This window comes from Citrus clementina, unplaced genomic scaffold, assembly GCF_000493195.1.
Source record: "Citrus clementina cultivar Clemenules unplaced genomic scaffold, Citrus_clementina_v1.0 scaffold_7, whole genome shotgun sequence".
Lineage (NCBI taxonomy): Eukaryota > Viridiplantae > Streptophyta > Magnoliopsida > Sapindales > Rutaceae > Citrus > Citrus x clementina.
Window position 1 is genome coordinate 6,019,185 of NW_006262075.1, and position 18,587 is coordinate 6,037,771.

The following is an 18,587-nucleotide window of genomic DNA, read 5'->3' on the forward strand; positions in this document are numbered from 1 at the left end:
TTAAAGCAACCCATTACAAATAGAAAATCCAGTAATTTTGGAATTTGATGTGTGTATGGATGTTATATTATTAGATTGAAACTGATTGCTCGAATGGCGGAGTGGTTGGATTGAGACTCTCTTTATATTTGCTTTGTTTAGAAGGTGTTTGACAAAATGTCTTCACGAAAATGGAACCAGGAAAATACATATTAAGTTTTTTTTTTTGAAAAAAAATGTTCTTCTAGTTTCTTTTAAGATTTTCAAGAATTGCAGAAAAAAAGTTGTTGCTAGCATAATCTCATTGAAGAAGAAGGACGTATACCAAGACTTAATTGTTCTTTCTCTCATTTTGTTTTTAAGATTTAATAACTTTCATTTTTTCAGCCTTGTTTTTAACAAACTTTTAATGCAACATCAGCAATTGTCTCGGCTCTTGGGTTGCGTTAAATAGATGGGCAGATTACAATGTGGATGCAATTAAGTATATCTCTACTTATTTAAAAAATTATGTATTTTGTCATGATATAATACATTCTAGAATTTTTTAATAATATAAAATACAAAAATTTAAATACCATATTAAATATAGAAACAACAAATAAAAATAAAAATGAAAATAAAATATATCTTATTTTTATAACAAGAATAATAATGTTTATGAATAATTAGATTACATTAGTCAACAAGTTTAAGTCTATATTTTTTTTTTCTTATGTTATCATGTTCTTTTGAAAAATAAAAGTACATTTTTCAAAGTTAAATGATTAATCCAATTTCATCCCAAGTCTGCACCTGTAAAGAAAGAGTCTCCATGGGCTCTAAGATTGATCGTTTAAGTTTGTAATTTTAATCATGCAAGGTCTGGGGTCATAAGTCACAAAAAAAAAAAAAAAAAAAACCTTACATTTAAGTTTGTTATGAGTTGCCTTTCGTGACAGCAATTTTTTTTTTTTTTTTTGGGGGGGTGGGGGGGGGGGACAACCCATTATTTTATCATCATTATCGTGAAATTGAAAAGGATCTATCAAAGCTATTACTAAATACAAGGCCATAAATGTTAATTTACCGAAAAAGAATACACTGAAGCAGGGATCCAAAAGATCTATCTGGGACCAGAAACCTGTTGTGATGAGATGTAAGACAAGGAATTGTACGAACCAGTTGTATTAGTTCCGTTAGTTTCTGATTGTAAGATAAACTGAAGATTCAGCTCATTAGACTCTTCAATTGTTGATGCCTCATTGAATCTCTGGCCATAGAACCGCAAAAACCGCAATGACTCAATCCTTGGTTCACCCAAAGGCATTCCACCTTCCAGCATACTAACAACATTAGCCATGCTTGGTCTCAGCATTGGCTCTTCCTGCACACAACACAGGGCTATCCGCACAAGCTTCTCAACATCCTCGTCTGACACTTGACCCTCTATCCTCGAATCTGCCAGCTCCAAGTACCTTCTTTGCTCGTGCAATTCCAGTGCAAGTAGAGGGAAATATACCCTCTGGGATTCTCTTGGTGAAGAAGACGAAGAAGGGCCATTCCCATCACCACTGCTATCTTTTTCTGTGCTTCGACTTTGAATCTTAAGTGAGCTATTCTTTCTTCCACTTATAATTTCAAGTAATACCATTCCATAACTGTACACATCAGTTTTGTCCGAAATCGCGGAGCTAGTTAGCCACTCAGGAGCAAGATATCCTCTAGTACCCCTCATTGTTGTAAATAGACTGGACTGCTCAGGGGTTAGCAGCTTTGACAGCCCAAAATCTGAGATTTTCACTTGCAACTTGTCGTGCAAGAGAATGTTCTCTGGCTTCACATCACAATGAATGATCTTGTGATCGCAGCCGGTGTGCAAGTAAGCAAGTCCTCTTGCAGTTCCAAGAGCAATTTCAAATCTCTCTCGCCATTCTAAAACAGAACCATTACCGAACAACGTTCTGTCCAAAGAACCTTTGTTCATGTATTCATAAACCAAAAACCTTTGCCTGCCTTGTGCGCAAAATCCTTTCAATCTAACAAGATTGACATGGTGAATGTTTCCAATGATTGTAATCTCGGTACAGAATTCCTTCTTCCCCTGTATCCCAAAACTATTAATCTTCTTCACCGCCACAACACTTTTGTCCTGTAAAATACCTTTATAGACAGTGCCGAAGCCACCACTGCCAATTGGGGTATTAAAATTATCAGTGGCGGCTGCAAGCTCCTCATAACTAAACCTCCTTGGTAAGCCTGCAATACTGGTTAACTCAAGCTCTTCGGAGGATGAATTCCTACTGCCTAGCTTTATTACTTTAGCTCTAGCACGCTTACTATTTATTCTCCACCACAGAAATCCCACAACAATAGCAATAGCCAACAGCGATGAGGGTATTAGTACCAAACCTGCAACGGGGAATTTGCTGCCGTTCTCATCTTCAGCCTTCTTGCTTCCGTCGGAAGACAAAACCATAGCCTTAATGTAGCCCAAACGAACTCGCTCGTTGTCAGAGCTGGACATGAGTGTACCTAGATGGTTTTCAATGAAATAACAAGATTCAGAAGAATCATCATGGAAAATTCCCAAGCAAGAACAATTCCACGAGCATAGATCTTGACAATCCGATAATCCAACACCACGTTTCACAGGTTGAATAAAATCATTAGCAAAATAGTCCACGCCATTGCCTAGTTTCAAATATGTGATTGAAGAATTCAATCCGCTGGCATTCGTAGCACTGCAACCATTCGGCAAAGAAAGCGAAGAATTAATTGGCACGCAATCGCCATTTAGCTCAGCATGAAAGCCAGATGGACAAGAACAACTACCCCCAGAGCACAATCCAATTTCTTTGCAAAAGAAAGGAATCCGACAGTTTTCAACTGGGATAGCCAATTCTTGCACCAAATTATCACCCACAAGTTTGCTAACAATAAGCCTTCCACTAGGCTCCAGTTTAGCAATCCTAAAACCTGCTGCATCCAAGCTCACCTTGAGCACAAACCTTGATCCATCGCTGGCCAACAAATACAAACCAGTCCTGTTCACAGACAAAAACGACACTGGAGCGTCGGAGTCCTTGAAAGCATAGCTATACATTGACAACTTCCAATAAGTCATTTGATTCCACTGCAAAACACCATCACCATCTGTCACAACAAAGCTATATTCACCAACAGACAAATCATTCTCAGATACAGAAGCCGCCAATGATTTACCGACGCGTAACGTCTGTCCTGTGACAATTGCATCCGTCGGGGAATCGAAACTCTGCCAAAGCGAAACGTTCCGAGCGTCAAGTAAAACAAGATTCCCAGATTCTTGAAGCTGCATGGAAGAAACAGGGGAATCCAACATGGGAGTTGACCAAACAAAGCGATCATCATCATCACTGATAGCGAGACCGTCAGCCGACAGAGACAGCTTAGAGGAATCTGAAACGGGTTTGTTTCGGTTAGCGGTCCAGATGATTGAGTTTGAAAGTGAGTGGAGGATTGACAGGTAATACTGAGAGTTGTTTGATGTGGGTTTTGTAAAAGAAACCTTGAAAGTTCCATTTGTGGATTGCAAGAAAGCACCTCCTTGGTCAATGAATTGGTAATGAGAAGCCGTGAAATTTGGATAGATTGAGCCCGTCCTCAGAGGGCCGGAAGAGGTGAGTGGAAACAGAATGAGTAAAAATAAGAAGAAGAATGAGGTGGTGATGGTGAGGAAGCCCATGTAATATAGAGTAAGAGAAGATGATGGCGATGAGAATTGTTTTCGTCTTGAGGAAATGATTTCTTGAAACTGTTTCCATATTTGGCAGAAAGACGCTTGTTTGTGTGTTTGTCTGTTTGAGAAAGACGCGTTGACTTGGAAATATTGTGTCGGAGCCGACATGGATAGTGGGAAAAGGGTTGTGCGTGGATGCTGATTGATGCATTTGATGGTTATGTTGTGCTTGGTCAACGTTTGGCTGCATTTAATGTTGTGTACAGACTTACATCATTTCCTCTGGCGGTGGTATTTGAGCTTATTAAAATTTTTTCTATATTTATTTTTTAAAAATAAATTTATTATTAAATATTAAAAATTTAAAAATCTGAAAATTATCCTTCATTAATTTTTTTTCTACCTTGCAATTCTATTCTCTCTCTATATTCTCATATTCTAAAAGTTAAATACTCAATTTCACATTTCTTTGAATTTATTTTTTTAAGCCTTTCTTATTAGTATGTTATGATTTATATTCCAGACTTTCTATGTATAAGATTTTTTATTTAATTTTCATTAACTTTTGTATATGGTCAAAATTAATTTTATATTGATTAACTTTCAGAACTAATAAAATTTTGTTGATGTTCATTTTTAAACCGTGAGTTTTGTTATTCTTAGTTAATGATATTAATTATTTGTTGCTAAAATAATGTATATGAATGAATTAATGAGAATTTGTGAAATTGAAAAAATGAAGTGAAGAAAAGATTAATTAATTAACTTTATTAAAAATTATTTATGTAATAAAAATTTTAATTAAAAAGAGAGTGTAGATAGTGAATTTGAACCACTCAATTTCCTTCCTCAAAAATGTAAATAAATAAGATAAAATGTGTTTTGATCCCTATCAGACAATATCTTTACCATTTAGTTCCCTAATATAATTTTAATGCTCCAGGTATGTTAGAACTGTTACACGGTAGAGCATTGACAATGATCATACAATCATAAAAATAAATATTAAATCTATATTTATTATTATAATCTAACGGCTATCATCAATGCTTTTCGATGGAATAACTCCACCATAACCGTTAATTTTAGTTACTCATAAATTATCTCATACAGTCCTTAGTGTTAGTGTGAACACTTCCATAACACATGTATACAACATTTCATCTTGCTAGCATAGTCAGAGCATCAAACTCCATTAATTGACTCAATTAAATATATGATTAAAGTACTATTTCTATTATATAATTAAGTAGCTCTTCAACTGTACATTCTTATATACATAGTTATATATATGTATTGTAATTTAATTTCCTAGTAGTCCAAATTTGAAAAAAAAGAAAATGGAGAGCATAAATAATTTTACATCTTTGATAATGTTTTGACTTCTAATATTTTGTTTTTGATCATCTATGAAGTTGGTTGGAGGAGAAGAAAATTGTGATATTCTAGAAGTTACTTGCGGTTGACCACCAAACCACATATCCCCAAATGGAGAAATTTTACAATGCATCTCAGGTTTCATGTATAATCTAATGTGCAAACACCAACTAATTAATAATTATATTTAGATACGTGGTGCGATATATGTTGAAAAAAAAATTTAGAACATGAATTTTAAATTTCCCTCTTCTCATTATCCTTTAATATTTTTGAATATTTTGAAATTTCGAAAAAGCAAGAGACAAAACATTAATGTTGCTCTATCTCTTCGTTACCTTATCTCAAATTTAGTTCTTTTTCTCTCTTCCCAATCTTCATCTTCGCTTGGGGCTGCCATTTTTGAAACCCAGTGAAGAAGAATAAGATATTTTTCAGGATGAAGAGAATTTATTGCTAAAACCAATAAAATGAACTCTATTGTTTCAATCCCCAGCTTTCTCACCGAACTGCACCAATTGCTTTGCCGTGTTGCCAATATTAAACCGATATAACAGTCCACGTTGATGTTCCATTAGTGAAAAAGAAGATTTTTATATTGGTTTAAATTTTAAAAATATTAAAAGATAATAAAGAATTCGTGTTCTAAAATCTTTTAACATAATTACCATGTGTCTAACTATAATTACTCGGTGATTCTACATTAATTATGATATGAAATTTCAGATATATTGCAAAATTTCTCTCTCAAATGGGTGTATAATTACTTTTAAGGTTAAGTCCTCATAGCTTTGGTGTCGATTTCAAAGGTCTTGCCTGTTTGGTGCAAGCGGAAGTGCATAAAATTTTTTATTTAAGAACATAGTATTTTGCTGGAAATTTTTGAAACTTTATTGCTTAATTCATTTTTTCGTTTCTCTCTTACTTTTCATACAACCAGAGTTCTATATTTATATGCATTATAGACAACTCTAGAGATTACATTAATCATGCTTTACATTTCCAAAGCCACATTGCAAACATCAATTCTACCCTTTACTTCACGTTGAAAAACAAACCAAATAACCCTTCAAACTTCTTGCTCAATTTACTAGATTACTAATTATATCTCAACACCCCCTCTTAATTAGTAATCTTCAATTGCTTCTTGAATTTTTCAAACTTCTCAATGATGATTGCTTTGGTCAGAAAATCTGCTGGCTGCTCATTAGTGCTGATAAACTCCATATTAACTTCTCCTTTGCTTACTAAGTCACGGATGTAGTGATAACACAGCTCAATGTGCTTAGATTTAGCATGAAATACGGGGTTCTTTGTTAGAGCAATGGCTGACATGTTGTCACAATAAATTGTTATTGCAGCATCTTGATTGAACTGCAAATCCTTGAGAATTCTTCTAAGCCAAACGGCTTCACAAGCTGATTCAGTTGCTGCAATGTACTTTGCCTCGGCTGAGGATAAAGTTACTGACTTCTGCTTCCTTGAGCTCCATGAAATCACATTTGTACCAAGACAAAATAAATAACCTGCTGTGCTTTTTCTATCATCAAGGGAACCAGCCCAGTCACTGTCAGTAAAACCAACAAGCTTGCAATTGTCTTCTTTTTCATACATGATCCCCTGCTTTTTTGTTCCTTGAAGATACCTTAAGATTCTATTTGCTGCAATATAATGGGACTTCCTTGGATCATTCATAAATCTAGAAAGAACACTAACTGAGTGCAAAATGTCAGGTCTTGAGTTGGTTAGATAAATCAACGAACCAACCAAGCTTCTATAGATTCTTGCGTCAGCCTTTTCTTCTTTTTCATCATGTTTCAATTTTTCATTCAAACCCATAGGAGTAGGTGCTGGTTTGCATTTGAACACGTGGAATTTCTTCAACAAATCTTCTACATATTTTTCTTGACAAAAGAAGATTTTTCCTCTGGCTTGCTTCACTTGAATGCCAAGAAAATACTTCATTAAGCCCAAGTCAGTCATCTCAAATTCATCTAGCATGCTTTTTTTAAACTCTTCCACCATTTTCAAATTAGTGCCACAATAAATTAGATCATCAACATAAAGGCAAACAATAAGGAAATCAGTACCTTCCTTTTTGACATAAAAAGAAGGTTCACTTGAGCTTCTGTCAAATCAATTTTTAACGAAATATCTATCAATTCTGCTATTCCATGCTCGAGGGGCTTGCTTCAAGCCATACAAGGCTTTTTGGAGTCGATAAACTTTGTTTTCTTCACCTTTCACTTCATATCCTTTAGGCTGCTCAACATAAACCTCTTCTTCAATTTCACCATTTAGAAATGCCGATTTTACATCTAGTTGAAACACATTTAATTCTATTTGGGCTGCCAAGGCAAGAACAGTTCGAATAGTCTCCATTCGAGCTACGGGAGCAAACGTTTCTGTAAAATCAACTCCACGCAGCTGAGAGTATCCTTTGGCAACGAGCCACGCCTTATATTTTTGAACTGAACCATCTTCATTGTACTTGATTTTGAAGATCCATTTCAGCCCAATTGTTTCTTTTCCATTTGGCAAATTAACCATCTCCCAAGTTTTATTTTTCACAATGGTGGCCATTTCCTCGTTCATTGCTTTGATCCAATCTTCATTTCTTGAGGCCTCCTCAAAGTCTTGAGGCTCACAAGAAAATAAAGCAAGTTCACATGACTCATAAATTTCTCTCATTGACTTTATCTTCCTTGGAGGGCTTTCATCATCCGAAGAATTTTCTGCTGCTGAATTTGGAGAATTTGGTTCCAAATTATTTTGCTGTGAAGAATTTGGTGGAGATACAGGAGCTTCAAAAAAGCTAGATGCTTGAGATTGATCTTTTTCCCACTGCCAAGCTGATGCCTCATCAAATACAACATCTCTTGAGATAACAAGCTTATTTGTTGTAGGATTCAACAACCGATACCCATTAGACTCATCACTATAGCCAATAAACAAATATTTTTCACCTTTTTCATCAAACTTCTCCCTGTTTTGAGTTGGAATAAGAGCATAAGCAATACTCCCAAAAATCTTCAAGTGATCAACAGTTGGCTTTCGGTTGTGCCAAGCTTCAAATGGAGTTTTGTCTCTAACAGCTTTTGTAGGAGACCTGTTGAGAATGTACACAGCTGTATGACATGCTTCTACCCATAAGTTGTTAGGAATGCCTTTGCCTTTTAACATGCTTCTTGCCATCTCTATAATGGTACGGTTCTTCCGTTCTGCGACTCCGTTTTGTTGCGGACTTCAGCTGACAGTAAGTTGTCTTTGAATTCCATTATCCCTGCAATAATTCATGAATGGAGTGTAGATAAATTCACCACCACGATCAGTTCTCAAGGTTTTCATTTTGCATCCACTTTGCCTTTCTGCAAGAGCTTTAAACTAAAGAAAAGTTGAGAAAGCTTCTGATTTTTCATTCAAAAAATAAATCCACATCATCCTTGTATAGTCATCAACAAAAAAAATGAAATATCTCCTGTTATTGAGAGAGAGAGTCCTTGTAGGACCACAAATATCAGCATGCACCAACTCCAACGGAGCTTTGGCTCTCCATGAATTTTTAGGAAATGGAAGTCTATGCATTTTTCCATATATACAGCCCTCACAAACTTTTTCATATCTTCAAACATCAGGTAGGCCAATCACCATGTTCTTTTGCTTGAGCAAATTCAGCCCTTTATAGTTTAAATGGCCATATCTGAGATGCCATAAATTTGACAAATCTGAATTTTCTGTTTTGAGAGCAACATTCTCATCAAGTGGCATAACAAGAGGAAAAATTTTGTTCTTTGACATTTCAACAACGGCCACTGTGTGATTATTAGTTTTATCAATAATTTTGCATTTTTCATCATCAAAATAAATTGAAAAACCCTTTTGAATTAGCTGCCCCACACTCAAGAGGTTTTGAGTTAAATTTGGAACATAAAGAACGTCAGAAATGAGCTTTTTGTTACCTCTCTTTGTATGGACAGCAATAGTGCCTTTTCCCACAGCTTTCTGCATCTTTCCATCTCTAAGCTTCACTTGCGAATTAAAACTTTGGTCAAGGCTGATGAAAATGTCACGTTCTCCAGTCATGTGGTTGCTGCAGCCGCTATCCAAGTACCACAAATTATATGATTCACGTTCAGCACCTTTACTTGAATAAAACAAGTAATCTCCATCACCTTCTTTTGTAAAATTTGCCTCATTTTTTCCTTTCTTATTTTGATACCAGGAATCCCTTTGAGAATGGTTAGGAATGCGACACCTTGTGCATTTATAACGACAATCTTTTGATTCATGATTAGACCGATTACAAATGATGCACTGAGAATCTGAATTTTGTTGTGAATTCCCTCTGTCATTTTTCCACTTGTTGCGGTTGTCGTTCTGCTCTCTTTGCCCTTTGCCACGCTGTCCGTTTCTTTGAGACGAGCCTTCGTTCTTCTGGTCTTTCTTGCTGCTTTTATTTTGATCTGAATTATTAATCTTTGACTGAAAAGCTTGCTCTGTAGGCTGACTTGAAGGTCGATTGATTCTTTGTTCATGAGACGGTAATGATCCTGACAAATCTGAAAAAGTCATCTTGGACAAATCCCTTGATTCTTCAATGGCTGCTGCTAGATGATCAAACTTTGGAGGAAGACATCTCAGCACCTTTTCATTCACCTTCTCGTCTTCAATGGAGTCCCCGCAACCTTTAATCTGGTTCACAATCTCAGTAACTCTACTGCAAAAATCCTGAACTCCTTCACTGCCTTTTCGGAACCTTGAAATTCTTGTTTTAGGATTTCCCAAGCATTTTTGGCCTTTTCGGAACCTTGAAATTCTTGTTTTAGGATTTCCCAAGCATTTTTGGCCTTTTTGACACCAAATATTTTGGGGAAAATTGACTTACTAACACCTTGCTGGATATATCGAAGTGCCGTGGCATTTCTCTGTATGTTTTCTTTGTACTGCTGTTGATGTGCTGGAGTCCAATCTGAAGAACTTGCTGATTCTGGTGGTTCAGCATATCCATCTTCAACAACATCCCATAAATTTTGAGAGAGGAAAAAGGTTTCCATTTGATTACTCCAATATTCATAATGTACCCCTTCAAATATTGGAACTTGACTGGGAGCATATGAAAATAATGTGGGTAGGGTATTTGATGTCATTTTGAGGGTGTTTTGGAAAAGCTCTGATACCAAATTTGTTGGGTGCAAGTGGAAGTGCAGAAAAATTTTTATTTAAGAACAGAGTATTTTGCTGGAAATTTCTGGAACTTTATTGCTTAATTCATTTTTTCGTTTCTCTCTTACTTTTCATACAACCAGAGTTCTATATTTATATGCATTATAGACAACTCTAGAGATTACATTAATCATGCTTTACATTTCCAAAGCCACATTGCAAACATCAATTCTACCCTTTACTTCACGTTGAAAAACAAACCAAATAACCCTTCAAACTTCTTGCTCAATTTACTAGATTACTAATTATATCTCAACATTGTCCACATCATCAACGTATAAATAGTAATGATGCGGATGATGAAATCAAGAAGCTTAATGAAACCGCTTAAAAATTAATGGGATGAATGAATATTTTGTTGTTGTTGTGTGTGTGTGTGTGTATTGAACTTTATGATATGATAATAGATGATCTCACCAGTCACCAAGGCCATAAAATTTTATTAACTTTTTATGCAACGTGTCTTCATAAATTTCTTCTTAGATTTTTCCTTACTTTTGCTAACACAACCAGATTCACTTATGTTCGAATTAAGTATGTCATTAAAAGGTTTTCCAATATATGAAATTTTCTTTCGAACAAGTTCTTTTAATTACCTTCTTATAAATAAGTTAATAAACTCAGCAATTTTAGTTAGTAATTTAATTTGATTTGATTACGATCCAAAACTTAGAAAAAAATAAAAATGGAGAACCTAAACATTGCATCAATGGTGGTGTTTTTGCTTCAAATATTATATTTTTCGTCAAACCAGCCTCGATTGGCGGTGGATAAAGAAGAAGAAAATGCTCTGATTGACGTTACTTCCCCCAGACTTCAAGGCCAAGTCGTGGTAGCTCTGGCCCCGATGCCAAAAGTCTAGCTCGCATCATACGTGCATTGGCATCAGCATACATCAAATAAAAGAAGATGCTTAAATATGAGACCTCAGATAAAACTATGAACAGCTGTCTTAAAATATTTGGTTCCAAGTTTATGAGTTGACTAGATATGGATGCAATCAATCCCCGATGCTTTAAAATATTTCGAGTCTGGAGTTTGCTGGTCTGCTGATCGCTCCGCCGAGGATGGCATGAATGATTGTGATACTTGTGAAAGTTCAATTGCTGACGGATAGAAATACTAGTTTGACGTCACAATGGTTAATTATTGTTGCTGAAGGTAGCGAAACCAAAGGAAGAGGTGCTCCTGCTGATGATGAGGCTAGGGCTAGCTATCTACTGCCTGCGATCACCAGTGAAAGTGCAAAGAATTAAGTTATAGCTTAATTAATACAATTACGTACGTAATTGTATTTATACTTGTTGCAAAGAAAATGTCTTATCCACGAAAAGGTTTTGAGGGAAAATGATCTTGCTGCTGATCAAAACACAACTCAAGCTTAATTAGGAAATTCACAATGAACAAACACATGCATATTGAAGTTACCTAATTACGAAACAGATTCTGAGGTCTAGAGGATTCCAGTCCAGCAAAGAAACCTCCAAGTATGGATTGCGGCTTACGGCTTTACAATTTGGGAAATATCCTTCAAAGTTTTTAAAAAATATAACTAATTACGTATGGTTTAAATCTATATTTAATCCATCACAACAAACAACTGCCAATATGTTTTTATAGATAAAATATTCATTTTTTAACCCAAAAAATCAGTTTTTTTTTTTTTTTTTTTTGTTGTGAATACTTTGTTTTCTAAGAGCATGAGAGTCGTTGTATGAGTCAAAGTAATATATTTTTAGGTGATGTCTGGTATGTAGATTGGATTATTGTGTTGAATTTAATTAGATACGAGGGAATAATCTTTTGTTTTGCACTGTCTTCCTATGTATTGTTTTTGTATATGACTAAACTTGATTAATTGAATTAACCTAGAAAAAAAAAATCAATTGCACCACCATTAATTTAATAATAATTGCTTATTTAAAATTATCTTATGTATTATTGTAAATTAATAAATAAAACTTATATTTATATTTGATGCATGACCTGTTAGTTACAATTTTATCAAAAGAGATGACATTTCATTACGTTAAATGGAATGTGTATGACATGTACCTTATATATTCATGATATTAATGACATGTCATAGATTGTTCACTCCGGGGTAAAATTTTTATCAGTCGTCAATTGTGAATTCATCCTAGAAATGACATTTTGAAAATTTACAGAAATTGTGTGATATATATTTGTATGGTGTTAGCTCCTAGGAGACTTTGTTATAAAACTTTGAAATAATTTTTTTATTTTATTTTATATTTCGTGTAGATGATATGTCAGACATCCTTAAATGATCTGTTTGTTATGTCGTTTATACTTGCAGCACATAGAGGACATGTCATGCTGGTAATTGACTAATTTTTTAAATAAAATTAATTTGTTCAATTAAGAAATAACTTAATATCTAAAATTTAATTCAAATTAATAATATCATATGAATAACATGCAGTCAATGCGACTAATAGGTAGCATTTGTTTTTTTTTTCCTTGAAAATCTAAATAAGTCTAAATTTGACTGAAGTTTGAATGTTTAAATATAAATGTTTGAATAACATATTTTTTTAAATATATAAATATAAGTGGTATCTTATTTGTTTTTAACATAAAACATATCTTATAATTGCTATTTGATATTTATGTCCTTATAAATCAAGACAAATAAAGGTATTAGATCTTATATAGTTTTAGAAAATAAGAATATTTAATAGAGATATTTTTTGAATTTAATATTTACTCCCCATTTAGAACTTTTTCTATTCGGATAAAAGTCATAAAAAATTATTTTTTCTATTTAAATGTAAATGTTTGAAATCTAGATATAAGTTACAAAAATACAAACAAGCGGGATTTAAAAAAAAAACTGAAATCAATAAAATTTCAGACTTTAACAATGTTCGTTTGAAGCATGCATAAATAACCATAAATCCAACATAATTGATTATACAATGACATTTAGCTTTTATGCACGTCTTTCTGATTTCTCTAAAAATTTCCTTGATTTTAGCTTAGCAAACAAAAATCCAGAGTTAAGTGTAAATTAATTAACTTACATTCGTAAGTGTAGGTGTGAACTTACACATATATTGATAGCATTCAACAATTGTATAGAAAGTAATAACTTTATTGGTAGACTATTTTATGCAATATTTGCTTCATAAATTCGTTTTGGATTTTCCTGAGTCTGCTTGAATGATGATGTTATGTCTTTCACCAAACCAACCCGGAATGGTGGCTGGATGAGGAGAACGTAATGATCTGATTGAGGTTTACTTGCAAAACAACGCGGGAAGACATTAATTAAGGTCAAGTCCTGGTAGCTCTGGTGCGGATATCAAAGGTCTTGCTCACATTATACTTGAATCGGCATCAGCATACAGTAATGATGCGTATGATCAAATAAAGAAAAAGATTCTTAATGCGACCACAAGTAAAGTTTTCAAAAGTTTTCTTAATGTTTGCTTTTAAGTATACTATGAGCAGAAGATCTTTGATGCTTTGGAGTTACTGCTCTTTCTCCATTGAATGTTTATCACAGTGGTAGGCGTATTATTATAATTAAATGAAGCATACATGTGGCTAAGAGCGGAGATAACATATTGATTGACTGGGGGTTTATTTAACGGTAATATAAAAAACTTTAAAAATAATAAAAATATAAATTTAAAAGATTTATAATACTTCAAAATATATTTACAATTATTCTTTACAAGTTTTCATATATTGATATATTGCATTATAACTTCATTATCAATATTATTAAAAAAAAAATTCAATGTAAACAACCAAAATAAAAGATCTTTAAGTATTTTTTATGGGTCTTAGACTAGTGGTGGAATTAGAAAAGGTAAGATTAATAAAAAAAATTATTAATGAGTTTGTGGGCCGTTTAAAAATTAAATTAATATTAATATTTATGGGCTTGATTTTAGTTTGCAAAGCTCATCTCTTTTTATTTGAATTTAAAAATGAGTTAGACTATTGGCATTCCTCTATAATTCTTTTAAAATCCCTTTTTTAATTATACTAAACCGAATGCCAAAATTACCCTTATTTCTAAATAAACACATTAATTTGTGAATCTTTTAATTTTCTTTTTTTTATACTTCGCTCCTCACAATATTTTTATCGGTGATAAAATCAATGAATCAAATAAATTATCTCTAAGATTATGATGTAAAAAGTTTTAGTATAAGCCTAAAAAAAAGTCAGATAATTTTATCATAATGTGTTTTATTTATTATTAATAGATTATCTTATTAATTGAAGAAAAATTTATAGAGAATTTGAGGAAAAAAAATTACATGTGTGAGTGTGATAGAAGAGAAAATACAAGATTTTTTTTTTTAAATAGAGAGTTTGAATTGAGATAAAATAGATGTGAGATATATTAGAATATTTGTCCTAAAATGTAATTATAATAAAAGAAAGGTTTTAAAAGAATTATGGAGGGGTGCCAATAGTCAAACTCTTTAAAAATTTAGAGCGTGAGAATTTAAATATAACTATGTATTGCGGGCTTGACTATAAATTTGTGGGGATTTGAGAAAATTTTATTGAGAATTTTACACAAACTAAATTAAGTCCCCACTAGTCCTATAGTAAATCCGCCCCCGGATGTGGCAAGCCCTGAATGAGAAAGAAGCAGTGCTCCAAGAGCACCCAACATAACTAAACACGCATTTTAACTATTCCAATTTATTTACTCCTGTTAGTGTTAATATAATTTCTCAGCAGTGAGGACATATACGAATAGTGACAGAGCCGCCCGGTGTTAAGACGAGCATTTTTAAAGCAAAATGCAGGCAAGGCCTTTGACGTCTGCGCAAGGGCTACGGGGAGATGGCTCGTAAATGTGCTTTACATATAGATATAGATTTTTGGTGTGATCACAAATAATTTCCAACAATTTCTTTTAATTGGGCATTGGTGTGATAAAAAAATATAATACTATAAAAAGAATCAATAACGTCAAACATCTCAAAATTTTATGACGAGGGAAATTTTAAATTTACTAAATTGAAATTATATAGTATTTAAATGGCAAAAAAAATCTCATCGAGTGGGACTTATAGGTTATAGCTAAGCTAAATGAGGAAACAAAATACAAAAAGAATCGATTAAGTTAAAGTCGTATGATATTTCTTTCGACTGCCAAATTTCTTTCTTGCAATTTGCAAAGTCAACAACCAATCATGCTGCATCGGGCTACTGAAGGCCCAAAATTTTTGGCCTCATGCCTTTTCTTTTTTTTCACGTTGATATTATAATTAGATTATATCTCATATTATATAAAACTACTATTAATATTTATAAATTAAATTATTATTGAGACTGATTTACATTAAATCTTATGAAATATTATCTAAATTTTTTACTCTTTCTAATATTTAAAGAATGTCTACTCCACTTATATTTAATAAAGGAGAAGATCATGTTTACTCAATTATTTAATAATTAAGAAAAGATTAAAATTCCCTATAATACTATTATGGAGATCGAATAGCTGCTCTCATAGTGATCTAACATTAAACTCAGCCAAGTGTAGTAGAGCTCTTACACTTGTAATATTGAGAGTAAATGTTCAAGCTTCTATAAAAATATTATAGAGGTTAGTTTCAGTCATTTCTCAATTATCAAAAATTGAATAGAGACAGTTTCTCACTCACAAAACGTTATGAGAAAGTTTCAATTGTATAATTTAATTATAAATATCAATTGTAATATTTGAAGTAATAATAGTAACGTCCTGTATAATAATATTAAAAGAAAAAAAGGTTAAACTCTGGCTCTAGGGTCCAGGCTATTTTTTGGAAGGGGTAATTTTGAAATTTTAGCAACAAAGTGGCCGGAGAACATTGTAATTAGCAGATATTATGAGGACTGAATGTAAATAGAGAATTTGTATCGGTTCTATATTAATTCGTTTTGCATCCCACAACGAGGGGACGAAAGAGAGAGGCGGGGAGAGAGAGAGAACGTGAGAACTTTCTACGTCGCAAGGGGAAAAAAAATAAAAATAAAAATCAACAAAGAACAGCTAGCTGTTTCTATTTTCGCCTCCACAAAACTCTCCATGCATTTCGCTTAACACACTTTGTTCTTCTTCTTCACTGTAAGATTTCTCTTTAATATGACCTTTACTTTGACTGCTTATTATTTCAATGCGGTTACAGGAAAAATATACATATGTTAATCGTGGCGGGAACCAATTTTTGGACACTAATGTCGGTAACTTTGATTTAATTTGTTGAATGCAATTGAAGGATCCTATAGCGTTCAATGTTCATTTCTTTGTTGTACGTATGTAGCATTGCTGGTGGACTGACTCGTCATTGATTGCTTGTTCATGTGACGATTTCAATTTCGTGGGTCCTGCGATCCCCAAAAACAGAACACTGTTGGGTTTCTTTTATTTTATTTCGAAGTATTCTGTTTGGTTAATCTGAAAGAAAGAAGTGAAATAGCTAAAGAGCTTTGATTCTTCTTTTTTTTTTTAATATTTTTTGTATTCTGAACCGACAGAAGTTCACTTCCTTCGCCGTCAGTAAGAATCTATTCGGAGCCGATTAGAGTTCTGTTCTGATCTGATCTTTTTAAAAATTTTAAAGATTTAATGTTAGTATATAATTAAAATTTAATTATTTTTATTTTTTAATTTATTAACCTCCATAAGAGTATCTTGATCCAGAGAATTCATATGAAAATTTACTTGTAGCTTTAATTTAAAGTTATTTTATATTACTCATCTTGACAAAATACGGTAAGCTTATTAATAATGCCATTTGCGTCAAAAAAATAGCACAAAATTTAGTATAGAAAGAAACAAGAGGCAATAAATAAATAAATAGTCTAGTAGTGAATTTTTTTTTTTAAATTTATAATTAATCTTTTTCCCCACTTTTAGTGATGGTGTATTGTTTTTTTTGTATATTACTTTTGTGTGAATAATGATGTATGTACTAAAATTAATATTAAATTTAGTAACAAAAGAAACAAATGTAAGATAAATTTCTCTTAATCCTATAATTAAGATGTTTTATTCTTTAAATTACTTTTTTTATTTATATCATTATTATTTTTGTCCACATATTAATCTTATGATCGGTAGAGAATTTTGAAATTGTCCAAACTACAGTGGTGATAAGAAGTTTCATACTATCGCTTTTATATTACAAGGCATTTAGCTTCACATCAAAGAGAGAATGATGTAAAATAGTTGTAGCTTGTCTTTATTCAAGAAAAGTTCATGTGTTTCCGATTCCATAAGTGAATGGTTGGTAATCATATATCATACTTGTTTTGTTTTTCCATAGCAGACTTTTATTTTTCCGTTTGTGGTGATAAGTGCTCTATTAATAATGGACTCAAGGTCGACTGAGGATAATAATTCAATAAATAAACAGATAAATAAATAAATAAATTCAGGTCTTGAGGTCAACTGTGCAAAAATTTAAGTCTTATCTATTACTTAATTACCTTGAATTTTCTTCCTGAGAAGTGATATAACTCTTCCTTTTACACCATTCCACCAGAAATGGGTTTCCAGTTTTCCTTGCCAGCACTGCCTTTAATTTCTCTTCTGTGTTTCCTATCAGTACTAGTTGTTGACAAGATTCAACCATCTTGAACTCGTTCTTTGACTTGAGCCCATTAGCTTTTTCCCAAAAAAAAAATTATTTTGTTTATTTATTTATTTATTTTTACAGATCCATGCTACTGTAGGTTGTGCGCTCTTGTAATTTTGTTTATGAGTACGTCTTTTGACACCCCTAAAAATTCTTCATGACACCTCTTTCAATATAAATTATCTAAATAATCGAAGATAATTTCTTAATGATAATTTAATTATACAATTTAATAAACTATTCATATTAACAAATTTTTTACACTCGTTTCGTTTCATAATTTGTATTTATATTTATATTTTTAATTGAAAAACATTTTTATATAAAAAAAATTATAAGAGTTTAGAGTTATTGAGATAGAAGCTATATAATGAGAAATATTAATTAAAGATTTTGGGAATTTACATATTTTATAAGATAAAAATTAACAAGAAATAATTTTTTAATTGTGAAATTTTATAAGAAGATGTTGAATTTTAATATAGTTTGTCTTTTATAAATTAAACTAGGAGTATTTGAACTTTTAAGAAATCAAATGTAAAAGGGGTGTTATAAGGAGTTTGGAGGGGTGTTAACATGTCCACTCTTTGTTTATAAAACTGAATGATATGGGCCAGCGAACCACAGCCACAGGCTGTGAGAGACTCAGAGTGTGACGTGCACGTTCAAATTAGCTCCATGCATAA

The 18,587-nt window shown here is 32.7% G+C and overlaps 2 protein-coding genes across 2 annotated transcripts; both read right to left on the reverse strand.

Annotated features, from left to right (window-relative positions):
- Positions 1-955: 955 nt before the first annotated feature.
- LOC18037528 (G-type lectin S-receptor-like serine/threonine-protein kinase At5g35370) lies at positions 956-3,745 on the reverse strand. Its single transcript, XM_006426380.2, has one exon. The coding sequence runs from the start codon at positions 3,683-3,685 to the stop codon at positions 1,085-1,087; it is 2,601 nt and encodes an 866-aa protein (XP_006426443.2). The 5' UTR covers positions 3,686-3,745; the 3' UTR covers positions 956-1,084.
- A 4,935-nt stretch (positions 3,746-8,680) lies between these two features.
- LOC112096774 lies at positions 8,681-10,110 on the reverse strand. The gene is made up of 3 exons (XM_024180448.1): positions 9,948-10,110; positions 9,016-9,903; positions 8,681-8,868 (listed from the first exon to the last, which is right to left on the reverse strand). The coding sequence occupies exons 1-3, from the start codon at positions 10,108-10,110 to the stop codon at positions 8,681-8,683; spliced, it is 1,239 nt and encodes a 412-aa protein (XP_024036216.1).
- Between the last annotated feature and the right edge of the window lie 8,477 nt (positions 10,111-18,587).